The following is a 16,919-nucleotide window of genomic DNA, read 5'->3' as shown; positions in this document are numbered from 1 at the left end:
AAAAATACCATCAAGCGTATGGGCAGCTACATGTGTGGTGGTACTCACCAACCGAATGTTCAATATTTGTTCCAAGTCTTTATTGTTGATATTTTTCCAGATGGAAATTAAAATCCCCCAAAACAGTGAGGTTGGGGTACTGCATACATGACTACAGGATGTCACCTAGTGCATCTAGAAATTAGCTTTTGGGCCAGGTGGCCTGTTCGTTAATTGGCATCTAAAGAGCATGGCTTGACTGTCTACTAACATGGCGGGTCCACAAATGCCTTAGAGGTTGTTACAGTAGACCACTGCTAAGCTGCCATCAAGAGTATGGGTGCCAACATGATTACAAAACTCAATGTTAAGTTTAATAAGAGAGTGGGTATTAAATAAAGTGCATTTCAGTCTAGTAATAACTAGATCTAAGGGCTGGGGGAGACAAAAAATGCCCAGTTGTGCATGCTGGTGACAATTGTTCCGCTTGGCAAGCAAAACTGAGGTGGTTACAATGTGTATTCTCCAGACGCTCCCCACAATTAACAGTATTGCAGGGTGCGAGACTACCTGTGTTGAACTGCATCAATCACTCTCTAGTGTACATTAAGGGGGAAAATTGGCAAGATATTTGCATTGTACACCCCAGATGACCATGAGGCTATACAAACTCAGGGATGCACAAAAGACTTGAACCCCAGAAGCTTAATAGGTATGGTCACTAAGCATGGGCGAATTTTGCGAATTCGCGATACGCGAATTTGCGGATTTGCAAATTTGCGATCTGCAAAATTCGCGAATTTGTGCGAATTTGCGGATTTTTGTTTTTTTGCGTGTTCGTGGGGTTTTTTGCGTGTTCGCTGGGTTTTTTGCGTGTTCGCGGGGCTTTTTGCGTCTTCGCGAGCCGCTTGCATAGCGAAGTTACCCATGCAGTCGTTTATGGGAGAGGGAGAGAGAGATAGATAGATAGATAGATAGATAGATAGATAGATAGATAGAGGGAGAGAGAGAACGAGAGAAAGAAAGAGAGGCCGGATCTCTGAAGGGCCAGATTCCTGAGTTGCCCCTACAGAACATACAGCTTTTTATTTTTAGCAAAATGCATATGAAAATTGTGCTGTAAAGGTCTCTTTTAGTTTAACCCCTCCTGACAACTCAAAATGGGTGTATTTGCCATCCTCTCCCTTCTTCCTGTTTTTTATATCTGTAAGTGCTTCCTGATGAGGTTTAATTGCTTGGACAGGTGCCTCGATGCCTACTTGTAACTATTCTCTGACCCTGCTTCAAGGGTCAGAGCAGGGTCAGAGAATAGTTGCAAGTATGCAACGAGGTGCCAGGAAGCAATTAGCAGCAGGTGTCCAAGTTGAAGTTAATTTGTTTGTAACTCTTTTGTAAAAGGTTACAAAGAAATTAGGTTCAACTTTTGCACCTGCTGCTGTAACCCTTGCTTGGCTGAAAATTGGTCCCCGCTGATTCAAGGAATTCACTGACATTGGATGGGTTGTGACCGTTAAGGGTGGGCGTAAAATCCGTTTCGCGGGCGAATTTGCGGATTTTCCGCGATTTCGCGATCCGCGAATCTTGCGAAATCGCGGAAAATCCGCAAATTCGCCCGCGAAACGGATTTTACGCCCACCCTTAACGGTCACAACCCATCCAATGTCAGTGAATTCCTTGAAGGTAGAGTAATTGTTACAAATAAAATCTGAGTACCATGCTTTTACTGCATTCTACATCAAATCTGTCACATATAGACACAGAAAATGATTTGAAACAAGTACCCACCCACTCAGTTATCTTACACATATGATAGAAAATGCGATCCTGGTCAGGTTCTGAGGCACAAAAGGGTTTCTAAAAGTGATACAGCATTAACATAGTGCATGTGTATAATTGCCACAGTAGTGAATCGTAATTTAATGCCCCTGATAAGTAAGGAACCCTATAAATATGATAAATTACACCAATTGCGAGTTTCACCTGTGAAATGAGGAACAACATGGAGAGTTTGGTGCTTAAGTATGCATAGCATAAAAAGGAGACCCCATCTTTGAACTTGAAGTGTACGATAATTTTGAAAAAAACAGAGATCATACAAGGCCAGTAGTTCCTTAAAAAGACTTATTATCAAAGGAGATGGTCAATCATATAAAGTCTGGCAGAAAAAAACTCTATTTGGTAAATGTTGGAAGGGACACCAAAAAATTAACTTTAGGAAATAATTATTTTTTTATAGAAAACAGTTTCCTTTATTCAACAATATAGGTTGTTTGGATTGAAAGATCTAGTGCTCACATAGAAGTGAAAAGGGGCGTGATGTGGTGTGAGAAGATAAATAAAAACATACATCATATTGGCAACATAGGTAGAAACTCTTTGGTACAAATCATTAGGAATAAAAGGAGTTTTTTGTTGTAAGGAGGTCAACGGCGTTTCGATCTCAAGAAATTGAGATCATCATCTGGACAAAAGATGTGAGAAATAGGTATTTCAACTGAGCCCACTGACGGCTGAGCTAATCAATTAAGGGCGGGGCAATGTGATGGGTCGAAGCGAAAAATAGCCACATGACAAATGGAGGTAGAAGGTGGGGAGGGGAATGTACCCAATGAATTGCACGTGGTTCAGTAGCCAGACTTTTATGATATATTCAGACCTCATAAATTAAGTAAGATTCATTGTGTCTCAAATTCAGAAAAGTGGTGGTAAACCAGATACTCAAAGGTTATTGAAAGAATATATGAAAACAGTAAATTTCTAGGATAATTATGATTATTATAGAGAAAAAAGCAACAATAAAGAAGAAATTGATTAGTTACATTTAAGGAATGCAAACATATTGTTAAAATTATTCAAATTGAGTAATTAAGAAAACAGCCAATTTTGATCCGGTTGTCCTCAGCTTTCGCTACAAGTAGGGACTTCGTATTTCATTCCTAGGAAGAGCCCATTATGCAATACTTCTCTGCAGGATTCAATTCATGCACTGATTATGAAATCAACCTTGACGGATTTTAAGGGCAGATGAATTTATCAGCACAGTCCGTGCAGGTGACAGCAGCCGTGGTCCATGCAGGTAACAGCGGTGGGGTCGAGTAAGGGGGGATTTTGAGAGACGATGGAGAGGGAAAATTAAACAATCAATTTTCCCTCTGCATCGTCCCTCGAAATTCCCCCTTATGCGGCCCCACCGCCCCTCCGCTGTTACCTGCACGGACCGCGGCTGGAATTTACCCAATATTATAATATCACAGAGTATTGAGGATTTAAGATGTTTCGAGTATATTTTACTATGCAGTTCTCTATGTACCTGTACACATTTTAATATCTTCTAAATTTGTTTCATGTTACTAAAAAGGCATGTGGTTGTATGATATGCATGCATGGTCTGAGGTGAAGATGAGCATCATAATTCAGATAAAAACTTTGCACATCTTGATTTATCCTTCTTGCATAGAGTGGAGAAAATGTCATTAAATACATCTGAACCAGTGAGTTTTGGAACACAATTTATTATCATGCCTTCATTTCAAGTCATGTGGCCTGGTGGACTCCAGTGCTTGCTAGTGGCATATGCTTCCAACACTTTAATTTAATTATATCACAAATACAGATGGTGTTTGATAGGCTTAATGTTTACCAATGGGCAAATTCATAACCATCATGCGATTTCATTTTGTCTTTCAAATAAAAAAACATTCTACTAAATCTTACACATTGACATTTTTGTTTTCAGGTGTAACATAAAATTCTAAAAATGAACTTACCTTTGGGTCGTGAATTCCAGAAAGCTCTTCGTATATTTTCTCTCCTACCATGACAGCAGCCAAGTTTGCAGTGTAGGTTGACAAACAAAATAAACAGAAGATGGCCCAGAGGTTCATGAGAAATCTCCCAGTCCAGCATTTTGGCGTCTTGATGGCTGCTGTTCTACCAAACAAAATGGAGTAACAGACGTTGAGTGCGGAGGAGAAGGAGAACACCTTGGTCCTGTTTCGACCTTTTGGTGTCATCCCAAAAGGGCTCTTCCATTCATACAAAGTAAGAAAAATAGCAGTGATGTGAAGTGAAACAAATATGCCCAGCCACATGGTCCAGTGAAGAGGCCACATGAATGCTCCAATGGGGGCAGCAGTATCTTTCGTCCTTACTAAGATGCCAAGGCTGGTTGAAAAAAATGGACTTGTGAAATCGATCACCTGGCTTCGGGCAGTGTTGATGCTGAATGACGTCACTGCCAAGTGAGCATTTCCACTCAGCAGATCCCCCACCAATCCTGTCCAGTGGCCATTCTTCCACGCTCCATACTTCCCATCCCCGACAATGTACATGTCAAAATCAAAATTCATATCCTCTGACAGTTTCTCTAGCAAATCGATGCAGTAGCCATAGCAGCACTTCTTGTACTTGATGGGCACAGAGTTGTTGCCACTTTGGAGGCTTTCGAACAGGCTATCGAGTACTGCAGAGTCATTGGTCAATGGATCCAGGCAGAGCTGGCCCGCTGGGCATTGTCCGTCATCGTCAGCATTCCGCGTGAAGACGAACGGGGGCTCTATCAGAGTCACAACGCGCAGGTGTAAGCGTGGTGGTTGCTGGAAGTGGTTTTTGTGCCTCTGAGCCTGATCTGGCCACAGCCCATAATCGATGATAATTTTTTCCTCATGCCAACTTCCTAGCCGCGTCCACATGGGATTTCCAATTGGATCGTGCTGTAGGTTCCAAATAAAGTAATGGTCTTCTGACTTAATAATGGAAGACTCTGTCACCTTGATGTGTCCACTAAGGCCACTAAATGTCGTATTTGCTAGGAATCTGCAAACAAATAAATAAGAGAATTAAAGGGGCTGAGTGGAAGTTGCATGCACAGTAGTAGCATAAATCATGAGCAAACTGCACTTTTCCCAATATCATCTTAAGGCAAGAAATCTTTATGGGAGAGCCACACAGGCCTCTATTTTTGTGCAGTGTCTACAGAAAGCAATCTTAAACTGTTAACAAAACGAACCTAATTAAGTAAAAGCCTTATAAATAGAACATAATTGATTTTAGGAGTAATTGGCAGCGTATAGCTGTTAATGCCTTCCCCAGATGACAAGCATTGACAGAAGTACAATATATTAAAGAATGAAGCGTCATGCAAAAATACGACTGCAGGGTAGGGATCTGTGCCCAACCTCAGGACTTGGCACTCACTGAAGAGAAATCACTGTGGACAGGAAAGTACCGACTAATTAAAAGTCTAAAAGGTTGCAGACACACAAGGGAAGGCCGAAAAAACATTAGTTAGGAGATATGCCTCATAAGAAGTGAGGGCTGGCAGAATGATGCAAAAGAGGTGACTTTGTTGTGTGAGTCTGTATTGTGGCCAAATAAGCAATTGTGGCATTTAAAGTCGGATGCCAATCAAACGATCTCCAGCAGCCCAACAATGACAATGCAAAGGAAGGCAGCTCAGTCCTCTCAGCATTGTTCTGCAGATGTTCATAAATATTCTGGAGATGTGCTGTACATACATCTGCAGACATGTTTCCACTTCTGTGTTTATGTTGACCTCACACAAGCACTGCAGGAATTGCATGCGGTGTATGGATGGTTGGAGTGCTAAGAAGTAATCAGGATGTAGGTAAGTTTACACTCAGTGGCGCATCACAACACAGCAAGTAACCTTGCTGCACTGTGTGACAGGGAAAGGGTCAGAATGCACCATATTTGACATAATACGGCGCATTCCTGACTTTTCCTGGCACTGTCGCACAATGTGCTGCCTAGCGGCCACGCAAACATCTCGCACCAATGGGCAAAGGTGCCTGCGTTGTAAGCAGGATTGTTTTTGTGCAGGAAGGTGTGTGTGCTGCACAGTGCAGCACAGATAGAAAGAGGAAGTAACGAGGAGCAATAAAGATTTTTCTCCTCGTTACGTCTCTCCTGGGAATGCGAAGCATTCTGACAAATTCCCAGGTGTATCATTATTGGCAAATGTGGGAATGTTTTAAAAGTCATGGGCGGGTGCGTGGGAACCCCCATGCTCCACCCATGGAAAGCCTCCCTGGGTCAGAGTAACGCAAAGCAGCCATTATCTCTGTGTTGCGTTACTTTGGATTTATCAAGCCACTCGGGTCACGCAAGGGGGCTTTGCGTGGCGTTATAAATCAAAGGTAATGGTTGTGTCACTTTTGCACCCCGCTGCGTGGTGCAAGAGCAACACAACCCTTTGATAAATATGCCGCAAAGTGTGAAACATTTTCCAGCCTGCTGTCTTGTTATTAAATATTGGTCAGGTTGAAATTTTAGCAGTGATGGGGCTGTGTCATTTTTGTGGCAAATGTGGCATGTAATTCCACAAACACATAAGCTGAATGGGGATATGTTTCTCAAAAATATCACCAGGTAAAATCATCATTTTTGATATATATGCTTCTACCAATAGTGATTTCATTTATTAATAAAATGGTTCTGATTTTTTTACACAAGCTAAACCAAACACTCTCTATTTAATTTTTATGATTTTGCTAAAGACACTGAATATTTTGACTGCTGCGTCTGGACCAACAGATTGTTCGCCTTATCTAGATTTAATTTCTATCAACTGCATGGAATACAAAATATATTAATATTCTGATTTGTTTGTTTTGTAATGTGAACTGATAATTTTTAATTAGGTTTTGACAGGCAGTCTGTTTCTTCTCCAACTTCTAATTTTTGTTTTGCTTGTACAAAGAACAGTATTCTGTCCAGAATATTTCAGAAGATAAGATTCACCTATTCAATTCTATCACGCAACCTCTAACAAACTCTGTTAACTGCTCAATGATTCTATGGCAGTGTGTCAAGTTTTTACTTTCATAATATCATAAAATGGTAGACTATATACTTGTATATTTTTCTTTTTCTTATTAATTTATACAGTTTTATATAGCGTGAACATGACCCTTGTGTGTAACAGAGCAATTTACAATTATCAAGACAACATGTATAAAAATACTGAAACATCACAAGGGGGTGAACATGGTAAGGGAGAGTCTCTGGAGTGAAAAGCACAGTTCCCAGGTAGGCAACAACCAGTAAAACGGAATACACGTATGATCTGTGAGAAATAGGCATGGGTGCAAGCAAGGGGTAAATCCTCTCCTGGAGTATAGATCCTGCATTCTTCTGCATACATTTGTCCATCAGTCACCTTTTTACTTCTTTGTTGAATAAAGCAGGTGAGGGTTTACTCTGATTTCAGGGGGAAGTGTGTGTCAGATTATCGGGGCCAGGCCTGAGAAGGCTCGGTTGTATGTTTTCTTTTTAAAAATTTTGGTGGATTCATCAGTAGGGAACGAGTACCTCTAGATACTCTGATGCCACCAGGATAGCCCACATAAGGTTGCATTCCCATAGTCCAACCTGGAAATCACTAGAGTTTGGACAGATGACTTGATGTCATCCGAGAGTAGGAAAGGTTTTATTTTTAATAAGATGTTCATGCGGAAGTTATCTCCTTTGGTGGCATAGCTGCTGCTGCTCCATGTTCAGATTCATGTCCAGCATTATTCCCAGAGATCTTGTTGGCTCAATAAAGTGCGGTACGCAATTCTGCACTGTTAGAGGTTTCATTCATTCTGCGATGTCCGGTGCATGTTTGGGTAGGGCAATTAGGAGGAATTCTGTTTTGAGAGCATTTAGTTTGAGGTGGGTACCAGCCAACCATTTTTATTTGTGAATTTGAGTTTAGAGATCGAACATTTTTGGGGTAGAGACTTTTAAATATAGTTGGGTGTCATCTGCGTACATGTGATAGTGGATCTTGGATAAATTAAAAAATTCAGTTAGAGGTTCCATGAATAAGGTAAAGAGAGTGGGTGAGAGTAGAGACCCATGAGGGACCCCTAAAGTGACCTGTGTGGGGTTGGATAGGGACATGTTGACCTTGATTCTTTGAGTTCAGTTCTGGAGAAAAGAGGCAAACCAGTTAATAAGGGTACCTGAAAGTCCCACCCTACATGCCAGTAGGTTGTCAAGTTTGACAGTATGAAATGCTGACGAGAGGTCAAGGAGGATAAGAAAGCAGGATTCATTCTGACCCAACGTTTTCGTTGCATCACCAACTATGTGAGTGAGCCCCTTCCTAGTCGATATTTAGGTCAGCACACAGTATTTTCCGTATGGTGTTATGGTAGTATGATATAAACAAGTAGATATTCTGGCACCACATCTCTGTGACCTGTCTTTAGCTAGAGTAAAGACAAGGCTATGGGACCCACAGTTTCAAAAGTGTGCAATGTTTGTGCTATTCACAAGGTAAGTAATTGTACTATTCTAAGAATGACTATAGGTAGTATCACCATTTAAAGGCCTGCATTAGAACTATAGATCTTCTTGCAAGGGAGGCTGTGTTAATGTGCTAGTGGGGCATGGACCTACCATTCATGGAGGAGGGAGGAGAAGGCACACCGAGCAGTTCAGTGCTAAGGACAGCAGGCAGGCTGCTTGCAGTAATACAGCTGAGACTGTGTTTATATAGCCGGAGGGAAGATGGAGTGGGTGCAACTGCTCATGTGCTGGCCAAGGATTTCCTCGTCCTCAGAGTCCAAGCCAGTGCTGTAACGCCAGGAGGGGTGGGCACGGCCTGTTTCAGTAGTGCTGCATAAGTATGCACTGGGGCACTATTGCTGTGGCCCCGGGCGTAGTTAGCAAATCTCCAAACAAATAAATGAAATGGGGAAAGACTACTTTTGTATCAGTGTGGGAGTGGGTGGTGCTGAGGGGGGCAGGTTGGGGAGGAGTCTGGCAGCTCGTTCTGGCGCTTGAAAAGTGGCCTCAAGGAATGGAGAACACGTACAGCAGGAGGTTTAAGAGAAGCTGTTTTTCTTACTTGTGTGATTACTTCTCTTTCAGTCTGTCAGATGCAAAGATTTGTTTTCCCATGGGGACGTTTGGGATGAAATGCAGGACTGCTGGAACAGCAGATGTTTTGCAGCCCTTCAGTTCCCCTCCCTCTGTCTACCTCAGACAGTGCCAGGGGGGTAGGGAGGGGGCACTATTTGAGTGCCTGCCAGCCCAGGCCTCCCTTCACCATTACATTTAAAATGCTTTTTATGGTTCCACAGGGGCTTGGTGAGTGGAACTTTCCTTGCCATGTGCTGACTTTGATAACATCTTTGCTTAGTTATTACAAGTGATCTTTATTCTTTGGGGAAAAATACCCTTCAAAGATAAGATTCGTTGAGGCTGCACAATTTTATTTACTAAATCATTTCCTAAACAGAAACACAGACCACAACAAATGGCAGTGTTTGTTGTAGGACAGCTATAAATTATGAGCAAACTGTTGTTAATTCACTTTGCTATTAATGTTTTTCTGTTTTCCATTAAAATGAAGCCGACATTGATTCAAGGGCAGGTGCTGTATGTAATGGCAGAGGTGGGTGGATAGCCTGCTCCAATAATACAGCAGGACGTCATACCATCTATCCGTGTGAATGCAAGCATATTCCAGCAATTAAACTATCTTTCAAATACACTTCACCCTTACCAGACAGCAGCCAGTGCAGGATTTCTTCTTTGTCCTTGGGCACAAGTCATTGTAATGTATGGAGGGTTGGGAAATGACAATTTAGCAGTGCTGCATGATTGGTGACCACTGAGGCCTAGGGCAAAAGCAACAGAGTATCAGATTGTAAAGGGCAAAAGTCAGGGCTAGGCACTGGAGTTAATGTGGGTTTCAGAGGGACAAAGTTTAAGAGGGCCATGGAGAGAGCAGTGGTATGAAATATTAAGCATTGAAGCATAGGAGATAGCTGTAAAATGATCCATTTGAGGGCTTTATTCAATTTCTGTGATAAGAGTTCTTTGATACTTAAACTTTAGAATGAACCGTTTTTCCCAAAATGTTCACACAAGAAAAAGTCTCCAAGATTTCCCTTCAGTTCCTACTTTGTTACTCGCCCTTTCATTGCCTTACCACTTTAAGAATCCACCAGCCACTCTTCTCTTTTTGCTTTTCCAAGAAACAGGTGGTATTGGGCCCATGTGAGAAATTGGGTTGTTAGTTGTGGGGAGTGTGAGCCCTTCTCATGCAAAAGCCACAGTCCTTGTCAGGGTGAACCACAATAGTCTCTAAATTCACCTGTGGTTAAACCTCTGATAGCTTAGCACAAAAACAGGCATGTTTAACTTACAGGCAAGAGTTACTTATCCAGGTCTTCTAAGAGGGCTCAATCTAGGTTCAGAAGTCCCGGATCAATTCCGGGTGTCGGGTGTCTAGAATATTCACATCAGATATATATAATTCATTTTTAAATGGAACTCACGTATTTATTCAGTGGTTATCCTGAAATTGTGGCACTACTGATTGACCATGGACTTTGATCTATCCCTGATAACACATTCAAACAAAGTCACAAGGGGTACCGACTAGACTGTGACACATCTTCGCATACCTTGGATACCAACCGAAACTACAGACTATTCCCACACTTGTGATGTCCAAGGTCAAATATGTCAGTATCCCACACCTTGACATGCCCTGTTTCACAATACACAAAAAAGAACAAATCAAAAACACTGAAGTGAGACTCTTCCTTTGCCATCACCCCATAGAGCACCAGTCGTGCAAACACCGCACTAGCTTCATACAGCTAGATGATCAATGTTTGAAGCACTTTGCAAAGTTCACAGTCCCTCCCAAGGAAAAGCACCAATATACCTACAAATGTAATATCAGCAGTTTAGTTTAAGCAAAATAGAACACTGCACTGCCTGCAAGTACCACGAATCATCATGCCACCCTACAATAAGAAATCCATAGGTGAATGTGCTTTTTGATACAAATTGCCAAGCTCTGAAACTGATTGCCATCCAAATTCGAAGCAGCCAGCAGCATGTAAAGTTCAGAGAGAAGTGAAAACACGGTTGTTCATGAAATAATTACATCAACGACTCATCCTGAGTTAGAATCCAGAAAGAAAAAACCCTCTTTTCTGTATAAATTGATTCCAGAAGTATGGAGCAATCCCAACCAGCACACCATGCCAAGAAGACAGACAGCCTACCCAAACTGGGGACGTATGCACAACATAGCTTCAGAATGATTTCCGCATACATATGGGATATGGAAATTACAGCATCTGAGCCATAGGATATGCCTCAGAACAAAATATTAGAAGTTTCAACTACTAGTCAGCAACTGAAGACTCACACCATTATTAATGAGATTGCAAACTCTAACTACAGTCCCCAGACGCATCACAGACATAGTAAACATTGTTAGCCCTGCCCTATCTCCTACCACCAACCACAAGATGGACGACAGGTATTCTATATATTGCTAATATATTCCATGCCACCATATGATATCATATATCCATTCAGTACCTGACCCGTCGGGTCATGTAACATTTAAAATGACTGGTGGAACCCTGCTAGTAACTGGAGGGCACACTTACAGGCAATACAAGCTTGCTTAACTAACCAGTCATTATTAATGAAACAGGCCTGCGAAGACTGAGGAGATGTGCCACATGGTTCTTTTGGTCATCGGAGACATTTAACACGGTCCACCCTACAGGTCGCTCATAGTCACATAACCTGAGCACCAACATTTTACAATGAGAAAAAGGATGATTATAACAGAGTGCGTCTGCAGTCTTGTTATCTGATGTCATTGTGGAGAAGAGTTGCTCAATGGTTAGAGCGGCAGACCCTGATGCAGAGGTCTGGCTCGGGACCAGGGTTCAATTCCCGCCTTGGTGGGTTTTGGGCTCAATTTCCTCGAACCTGATCATTCTCGCCTCGGTGCCTAGTCTCATCATGGGTCCAACTCTGGGCAATAGCTTGCTTAATCTCCACAACAGCGCTGGGATGCCTGGCTTCACCTTGGGGGTGCCCAGGAGTGGACATTTCACTGGGAAAAGCAAGGAAGGATTCCACAGCAGTATGCGTTACAGCGCCAGGACACCCCAGTTCGGGTATTAGTGCGCTTTACAAGTACAAATTACATTACATTACATCACTGCAATCACATAAAGGAGGACTGCAACACAGCCTATCTGGGCAGATCTCTGGTTTCCTCTCACTCTGTCAGTGCTTAATTTGAGCCGGTGGTTTCCGGTGTCAGCACCAGCACTTTATTATCAACACCGGCTCTTATGACAAACTGCCACATGGTGGTGCTGTTTGTCTTATTTTTTGAAGAGCACATCAGCTGTTGTTTAACAATTAAATATACTATATAATCACTATCATCTGCTACCTAAAGCTATAAGATTAGCTTGGGAGGCTTGTATTAGTCATTTTAATGTATATTTAGAGTTTTGTTTCGTCACACTTGTATGAGTGTGATGGCTAGTAGTGATAAAATTGTCATTGGCAGCGCTAGTAGGAGCATCGGGTGTTGCAAGCTGCAGTGGCTCTTGACAAGGGCTCGGGCACTTCATTGTTTACAAATTAAGCACGTACACCTGTTACTGCCATGGGCCCCTAGGATCTAAGAGCAGATGACCTCCTGTCATAGTCCGCATACAAAATTGAACTGAGAACATAAAAGAAAACTACCAACTCACTAAAGGGAGCCACAGAGCTATTCAGGGCTGCCAGCGTACCACAAACTATGAAAATACATATCTGTCTCTCTCCATTCTTCATCCATTACACTGCAGAGCTCGGCGTTCCATAACAGGATAACTGCTCCTCTGTGTTCATCACACACTACATGGAAATACTTCCCACAGGAGCTCAAAGCAATTACAACACCCTTATAACACGACCACACAGTTTAGGATGCTGCCCTGGTGGATAAGTGCTTCAGAATCTCTCATAGAGGTAGTAAACGCTACACAGACGACACAATACAGTACTGACTGGAAACCCAAAGCAGCCTTGGAAATTTCGACGGACCAGCCCCCCTGCTGCTTATGTTACTGGGGGCCGATATAGCAGCACAGCTGCTAAACAGCAACAAAACGGCCCCCATCGCTGCAAAATCTGAACCCACACTTCCAGCCTCCCGGGGAAACGCCCGATGCCCACTACAGCCAGTCCGGCCCTGATACCATATATAACACAATACTACACTGGACTCCCCTGAACTATTAGATCCAGCCGAGCAAAACGTGTCATCAAGGTGAAAACAAACCATTCTAAGGGAAGTCTAAATGAAATCCAAAAACGAGTATCTAATCTCTCCTTCCTTTGTGAACGGAAGCCTTTATAATAGTATGCACACCAACTAAATGGAAAGGTCTGTGCCACCCACGAAGCATCTGCAGGCAATGTGATAGCCTTCTTTTTGCATCACAGTACGAGTTGTGCAATGTGTAAATGTGTTGCGTCAATGGTGGAGGACTGATTGCATTGTTCGCAACAGGTGGTGCTGAAATTGCTTTCTTTTTTCGCCATATTACGATGTGTGCGTAGCATGCATCTGTTATGAAAAGCGGGGATTTTATGGGACGTAGCACAATTTTTTTCTGAATAAAAATAGTTTCTTTCACTATATTATTTATGAAGTGTGAAAAGTTTTCTTTTGCTAATTAGTTCTGGTAGATTTTGTTCATGTATCACTTCACAGAAAGGCGTTTTTAGCTGAACTACACTTTTGACAAATCAGGGTTCTACTGGCAGTTTGCAATTTCTTTCATGAACTGTAACTACTTTTACAAATTGCAGAATTTCTAAAAAAAAGACCACCTGGACTTTTTTATTGTTGGCGTTGTACCGATGTAAATACATTTTACTCTTCGGCCCTCATTAGAGTTGTGTGCATCTGTTGGGGTATATACCACAAGTGGTAAATACCAGGGGGCCTCATTTAAAAAAAGTAACGCATCGCTGCGTGAAAACAGCGATGCGTCACTTTTCACTGCGCCCTCCTTGCGATACCAATGATGCGTCATAATTACAGTATGTCGCAAGGAGTTACAGGTACGTCAGTTTTTCTGACGTATCGGTAGGCGCAAAAGTGACGCATTGCTGGAGTGTGTCACAAAAGTGACGCAACTCCAGCAATGTGTCCTTTTACATGGGGCAAGCCCCATGTGAAAGGGCTTGCGTCAGTCTTACGCCTGCTGTGAGGCAGGCGTAAGATTTTGACCCAACGGCGTCCTAAAAGTGACGCAGTGAAATCTCATAGATTTCACTACGTCACTTCTACGACCCTTCCTTGCGTCAATATGCTCCCCTTGCATACATTATACCTGGCGCAGGTATAATGTGGCGCAGGGGTTTACAAAGTGACGCATCTACCTAGATGCGTCACTTTGTAAATTTGGTGCAACAAGGCACATTTTTTACGCTGCTGGTGCGTCACAAAAAGTGACGCACTGGCGACGTAAAAGTGACGCAAGGCGCCCCCTTACCTGAGGGTGTGGTGCTTACCGTGTGTGCTAAACTCCTCCTATTCCGAGAGTACGATAGAAAAAAAAACGAGGTATAACATGCAGAATCAGTTTTTAACTCACCAAATTCTACGTTTTGCCTTTTTTGAAATAATCTGTTCCGCAAATAAATTTTGGCCCGTTGATATGCAAGAATCTATAAAAGGAAAACTGAGACAGAGTGATAATTATCACCCAGCAGGAAATTCCTATCCCTGTTTAAACTTCTGTTTGCACAGGGATAGAAATGTAGCCTTTAACTTGTGATCAGGGCCTAAATTAGGCACAAAAAAATCACATTTTGGCAAATGACAGCTTCCTGTAACATGCTCATTAATAAAGTGGTAGCTTGGCTAGTAAACGTTCCCTTCGTACAGCAGGAGGTTCTCAAAATATGTCAGCGTTAATTAGCAACAGCAAACCGTTCACACCTCAAAATATGGTTCATTACATAACCTATTTGTATACAGGAAAAAAGAATTAGCACCACCTGGCGTGTCCCATGTAACCAGACCACCCTTTTTACACAACATGAATATGAGATCTAAAAAATTAGTCTTGGCTGGGAGTATCCCATCTGAATTTCAACAAATTGAAAATATAGTAGGTGATTTAAGATTAGGAAGCTGTATTCAGAGAGATTCCAATTCATTGGTTTTAGCAAGACCTTCCAGGGATCTCCAACCTTTTCTGCAATAAGACATACTTATGTGGAATGTAAATCAGGCCGAGCTACTAATGTTATAGTGTTGTACGGATAACATTACGTAAGAGGCCTCCCATGCAAGACTCCCGCAATAGCCTCTAATTTAGTAGGATGAGCTGCACATAGGAGAGATACTTATAGGTAGTTAGGGAGCTACAAGTTGCTCACAAGCTACTCGTTGGAGATGGCCATGGCCGCCGTGGCACATCCTCCCGACTGCCCTGGAGTGTGTGTGTGTGGGGGGTTTGGTGGGGATGCTACTGAGAAGCTCAGTTGACGCGGTTGTTACAGGGGTACGATTTTGCCGGACTGCTGCAAAACTGGCCCCCGTAATAAACTGTCCACCACAGGTCAAAAACTGGCCCCACCCTTCTGGCCCACCAGGAAAACACCCTGTGCCCGCTATGGCCAGTCCGGCCAGTTCGGCCCTGGAGAAGGCTGATCTAGGGTAAGACATTTTGCCTTGCTCCGATCCCTGCTGGGATTCCAAAACAGGAGTTTTTGACTGAATTGTGATCCTGAATTTGCAGTTATTGCCGAACTGAGGGTTTTTCTTGCACGTTTTTCAAGAGATAAAGCTTGGTGTCATTTGTGCAGGGGAAAAACACATCCTGAGATGAGGTGCATAGCTTATACTGAAGCCTATAGACGACGTGTCTGTGGTGTTGGTATTTACTTGATTGGATATTACTGAGGAAAGAAGACCTTAATTGCAATGGGTTTGATTGTAATTTAAAAAAAAGATATAGAACAAGGTGAAAAGTTTCCAAAGGCAGCCTGAAGATCAGAATATCTACCTTTTCAGTTGTCAAAGATAAAGTGTGGGATGTGGTAATTCTAGCACCCAATAAAATCTGTCATTCATGTATTTAGAATTTATTGAGTGCGATAATTATCGTCTATTCTTAGTCGTACTCTGAAAAATATGGCACAGCATGAGGACTTTGGTGCTGAATTACTGTACCAACATCCACATTGCCAGAATTTACAGGGGACTAATGCCCCAATAAAATATCGACAGACCCCTGTAAAATATTGACAGATTTTGACTCGCACAGGTTTATCCCTGAAGTGGGGAGTTTTTTGCATTTGATAATAACCGGTGTGATAAAATGTGCACAGTTCACAATTGTGATACATGCACTAACATGAGGTACCACACCCAGTGCTTTATTTGAGCCGGTGGATTCCGGTGCTTGGGCCTAGGACTTAATTGTTAACACCTGACCTTGACAGTCTGCCACAAATGGGTGCTGTCTGGCTAATTTAGAGATTACCACAACAACAGTTAATTAATAATTCAATATACATTAAAAAGGGCAATTACATGCTGTCCAAGCAGTTCTTATAGCTTTGGGGGCCTGAAATAGTCAGAACTGTCACACTTGTAGGAGTCTGATGGTTAGTAGTTGTGTTGTTACTGTCATTGGCAGCATAGGAAGGGCAATGTTTGGTGCAAGCTTCAGTGGCCTCCTGACGAAAACCCTGCCACTTATTCTGTTACAAATTACGCAATGAATATTGGAATTTAATCTAATGTAAAAGTATAATTAATTTTCTTAAGCAGTCATTTTGCAATAAAATATTTTAGGAAGGTATTATGTGGACTAAAACAGCTTGTCCTGCCATTACATTTTCAGAGTGTTATGACGCCCATCATAACATGCCTTATTGTCAAGAGCAAACAGCTCGGGAAAAATATCAGAAGTGAAAAAAAAAATTGGGGCAATATGCAACATTGTCTGGATCATTGTTCCAAGCTAAAAAAAGAACAAAGCTACATCAAATTTCTCCAGGAATACACTTTTAATTGTATGCACAATTAAAGTAATGTAATTTGGCAGAGAGAGGTCAGAGAGAAGGACAGCTTGAGA

The 16,919-nt window shown here is 42.2% G+C and overlaps 1 protein-coding gene across 1 annotated transcript in view; it reads right to left on the bottom strand.

Moving 5' to 3' along the window:
• GRIN3A (glutamate ionotropic receptor NMDA type subunit 3A) overlaps positions 1-16,919 on the bottom strand; it is a 665,328-nt gene that overhangs the window by 352,414 nt on the left and 295,995 nt on the right. Inside the window, exon 3 of the mRNA XM_086963254.1 lies at positions 3,747-4,794. Coding sequence (XP_086819380.1) covers positions 3,747-4,794 — 1,048 coding nt within the window. The remainder of the gene's footprint in view (positions 1-3,746; positions 4,795-16,919) is intronic.

Source organism: Lissotriton vulgaris, chromosome 3_1 (assembly GCF_964263255.1).
Source record: "Lissotriton vulgaris chromosome 3_1, aLisVul1.2, whole genome shotgun sequence".
Lineage (NCBI taxonomy): Eukaryota > Metazoa > Chordata > Amphibia > Caudata > Salamandridae > Lissotriton > Lissotriton vulgaris.
The sequence above is the reverse complement of the archived record's forward strand: the minus strand, read 5'-3'. Positions and strand labels throughout refer to the sequence as shown.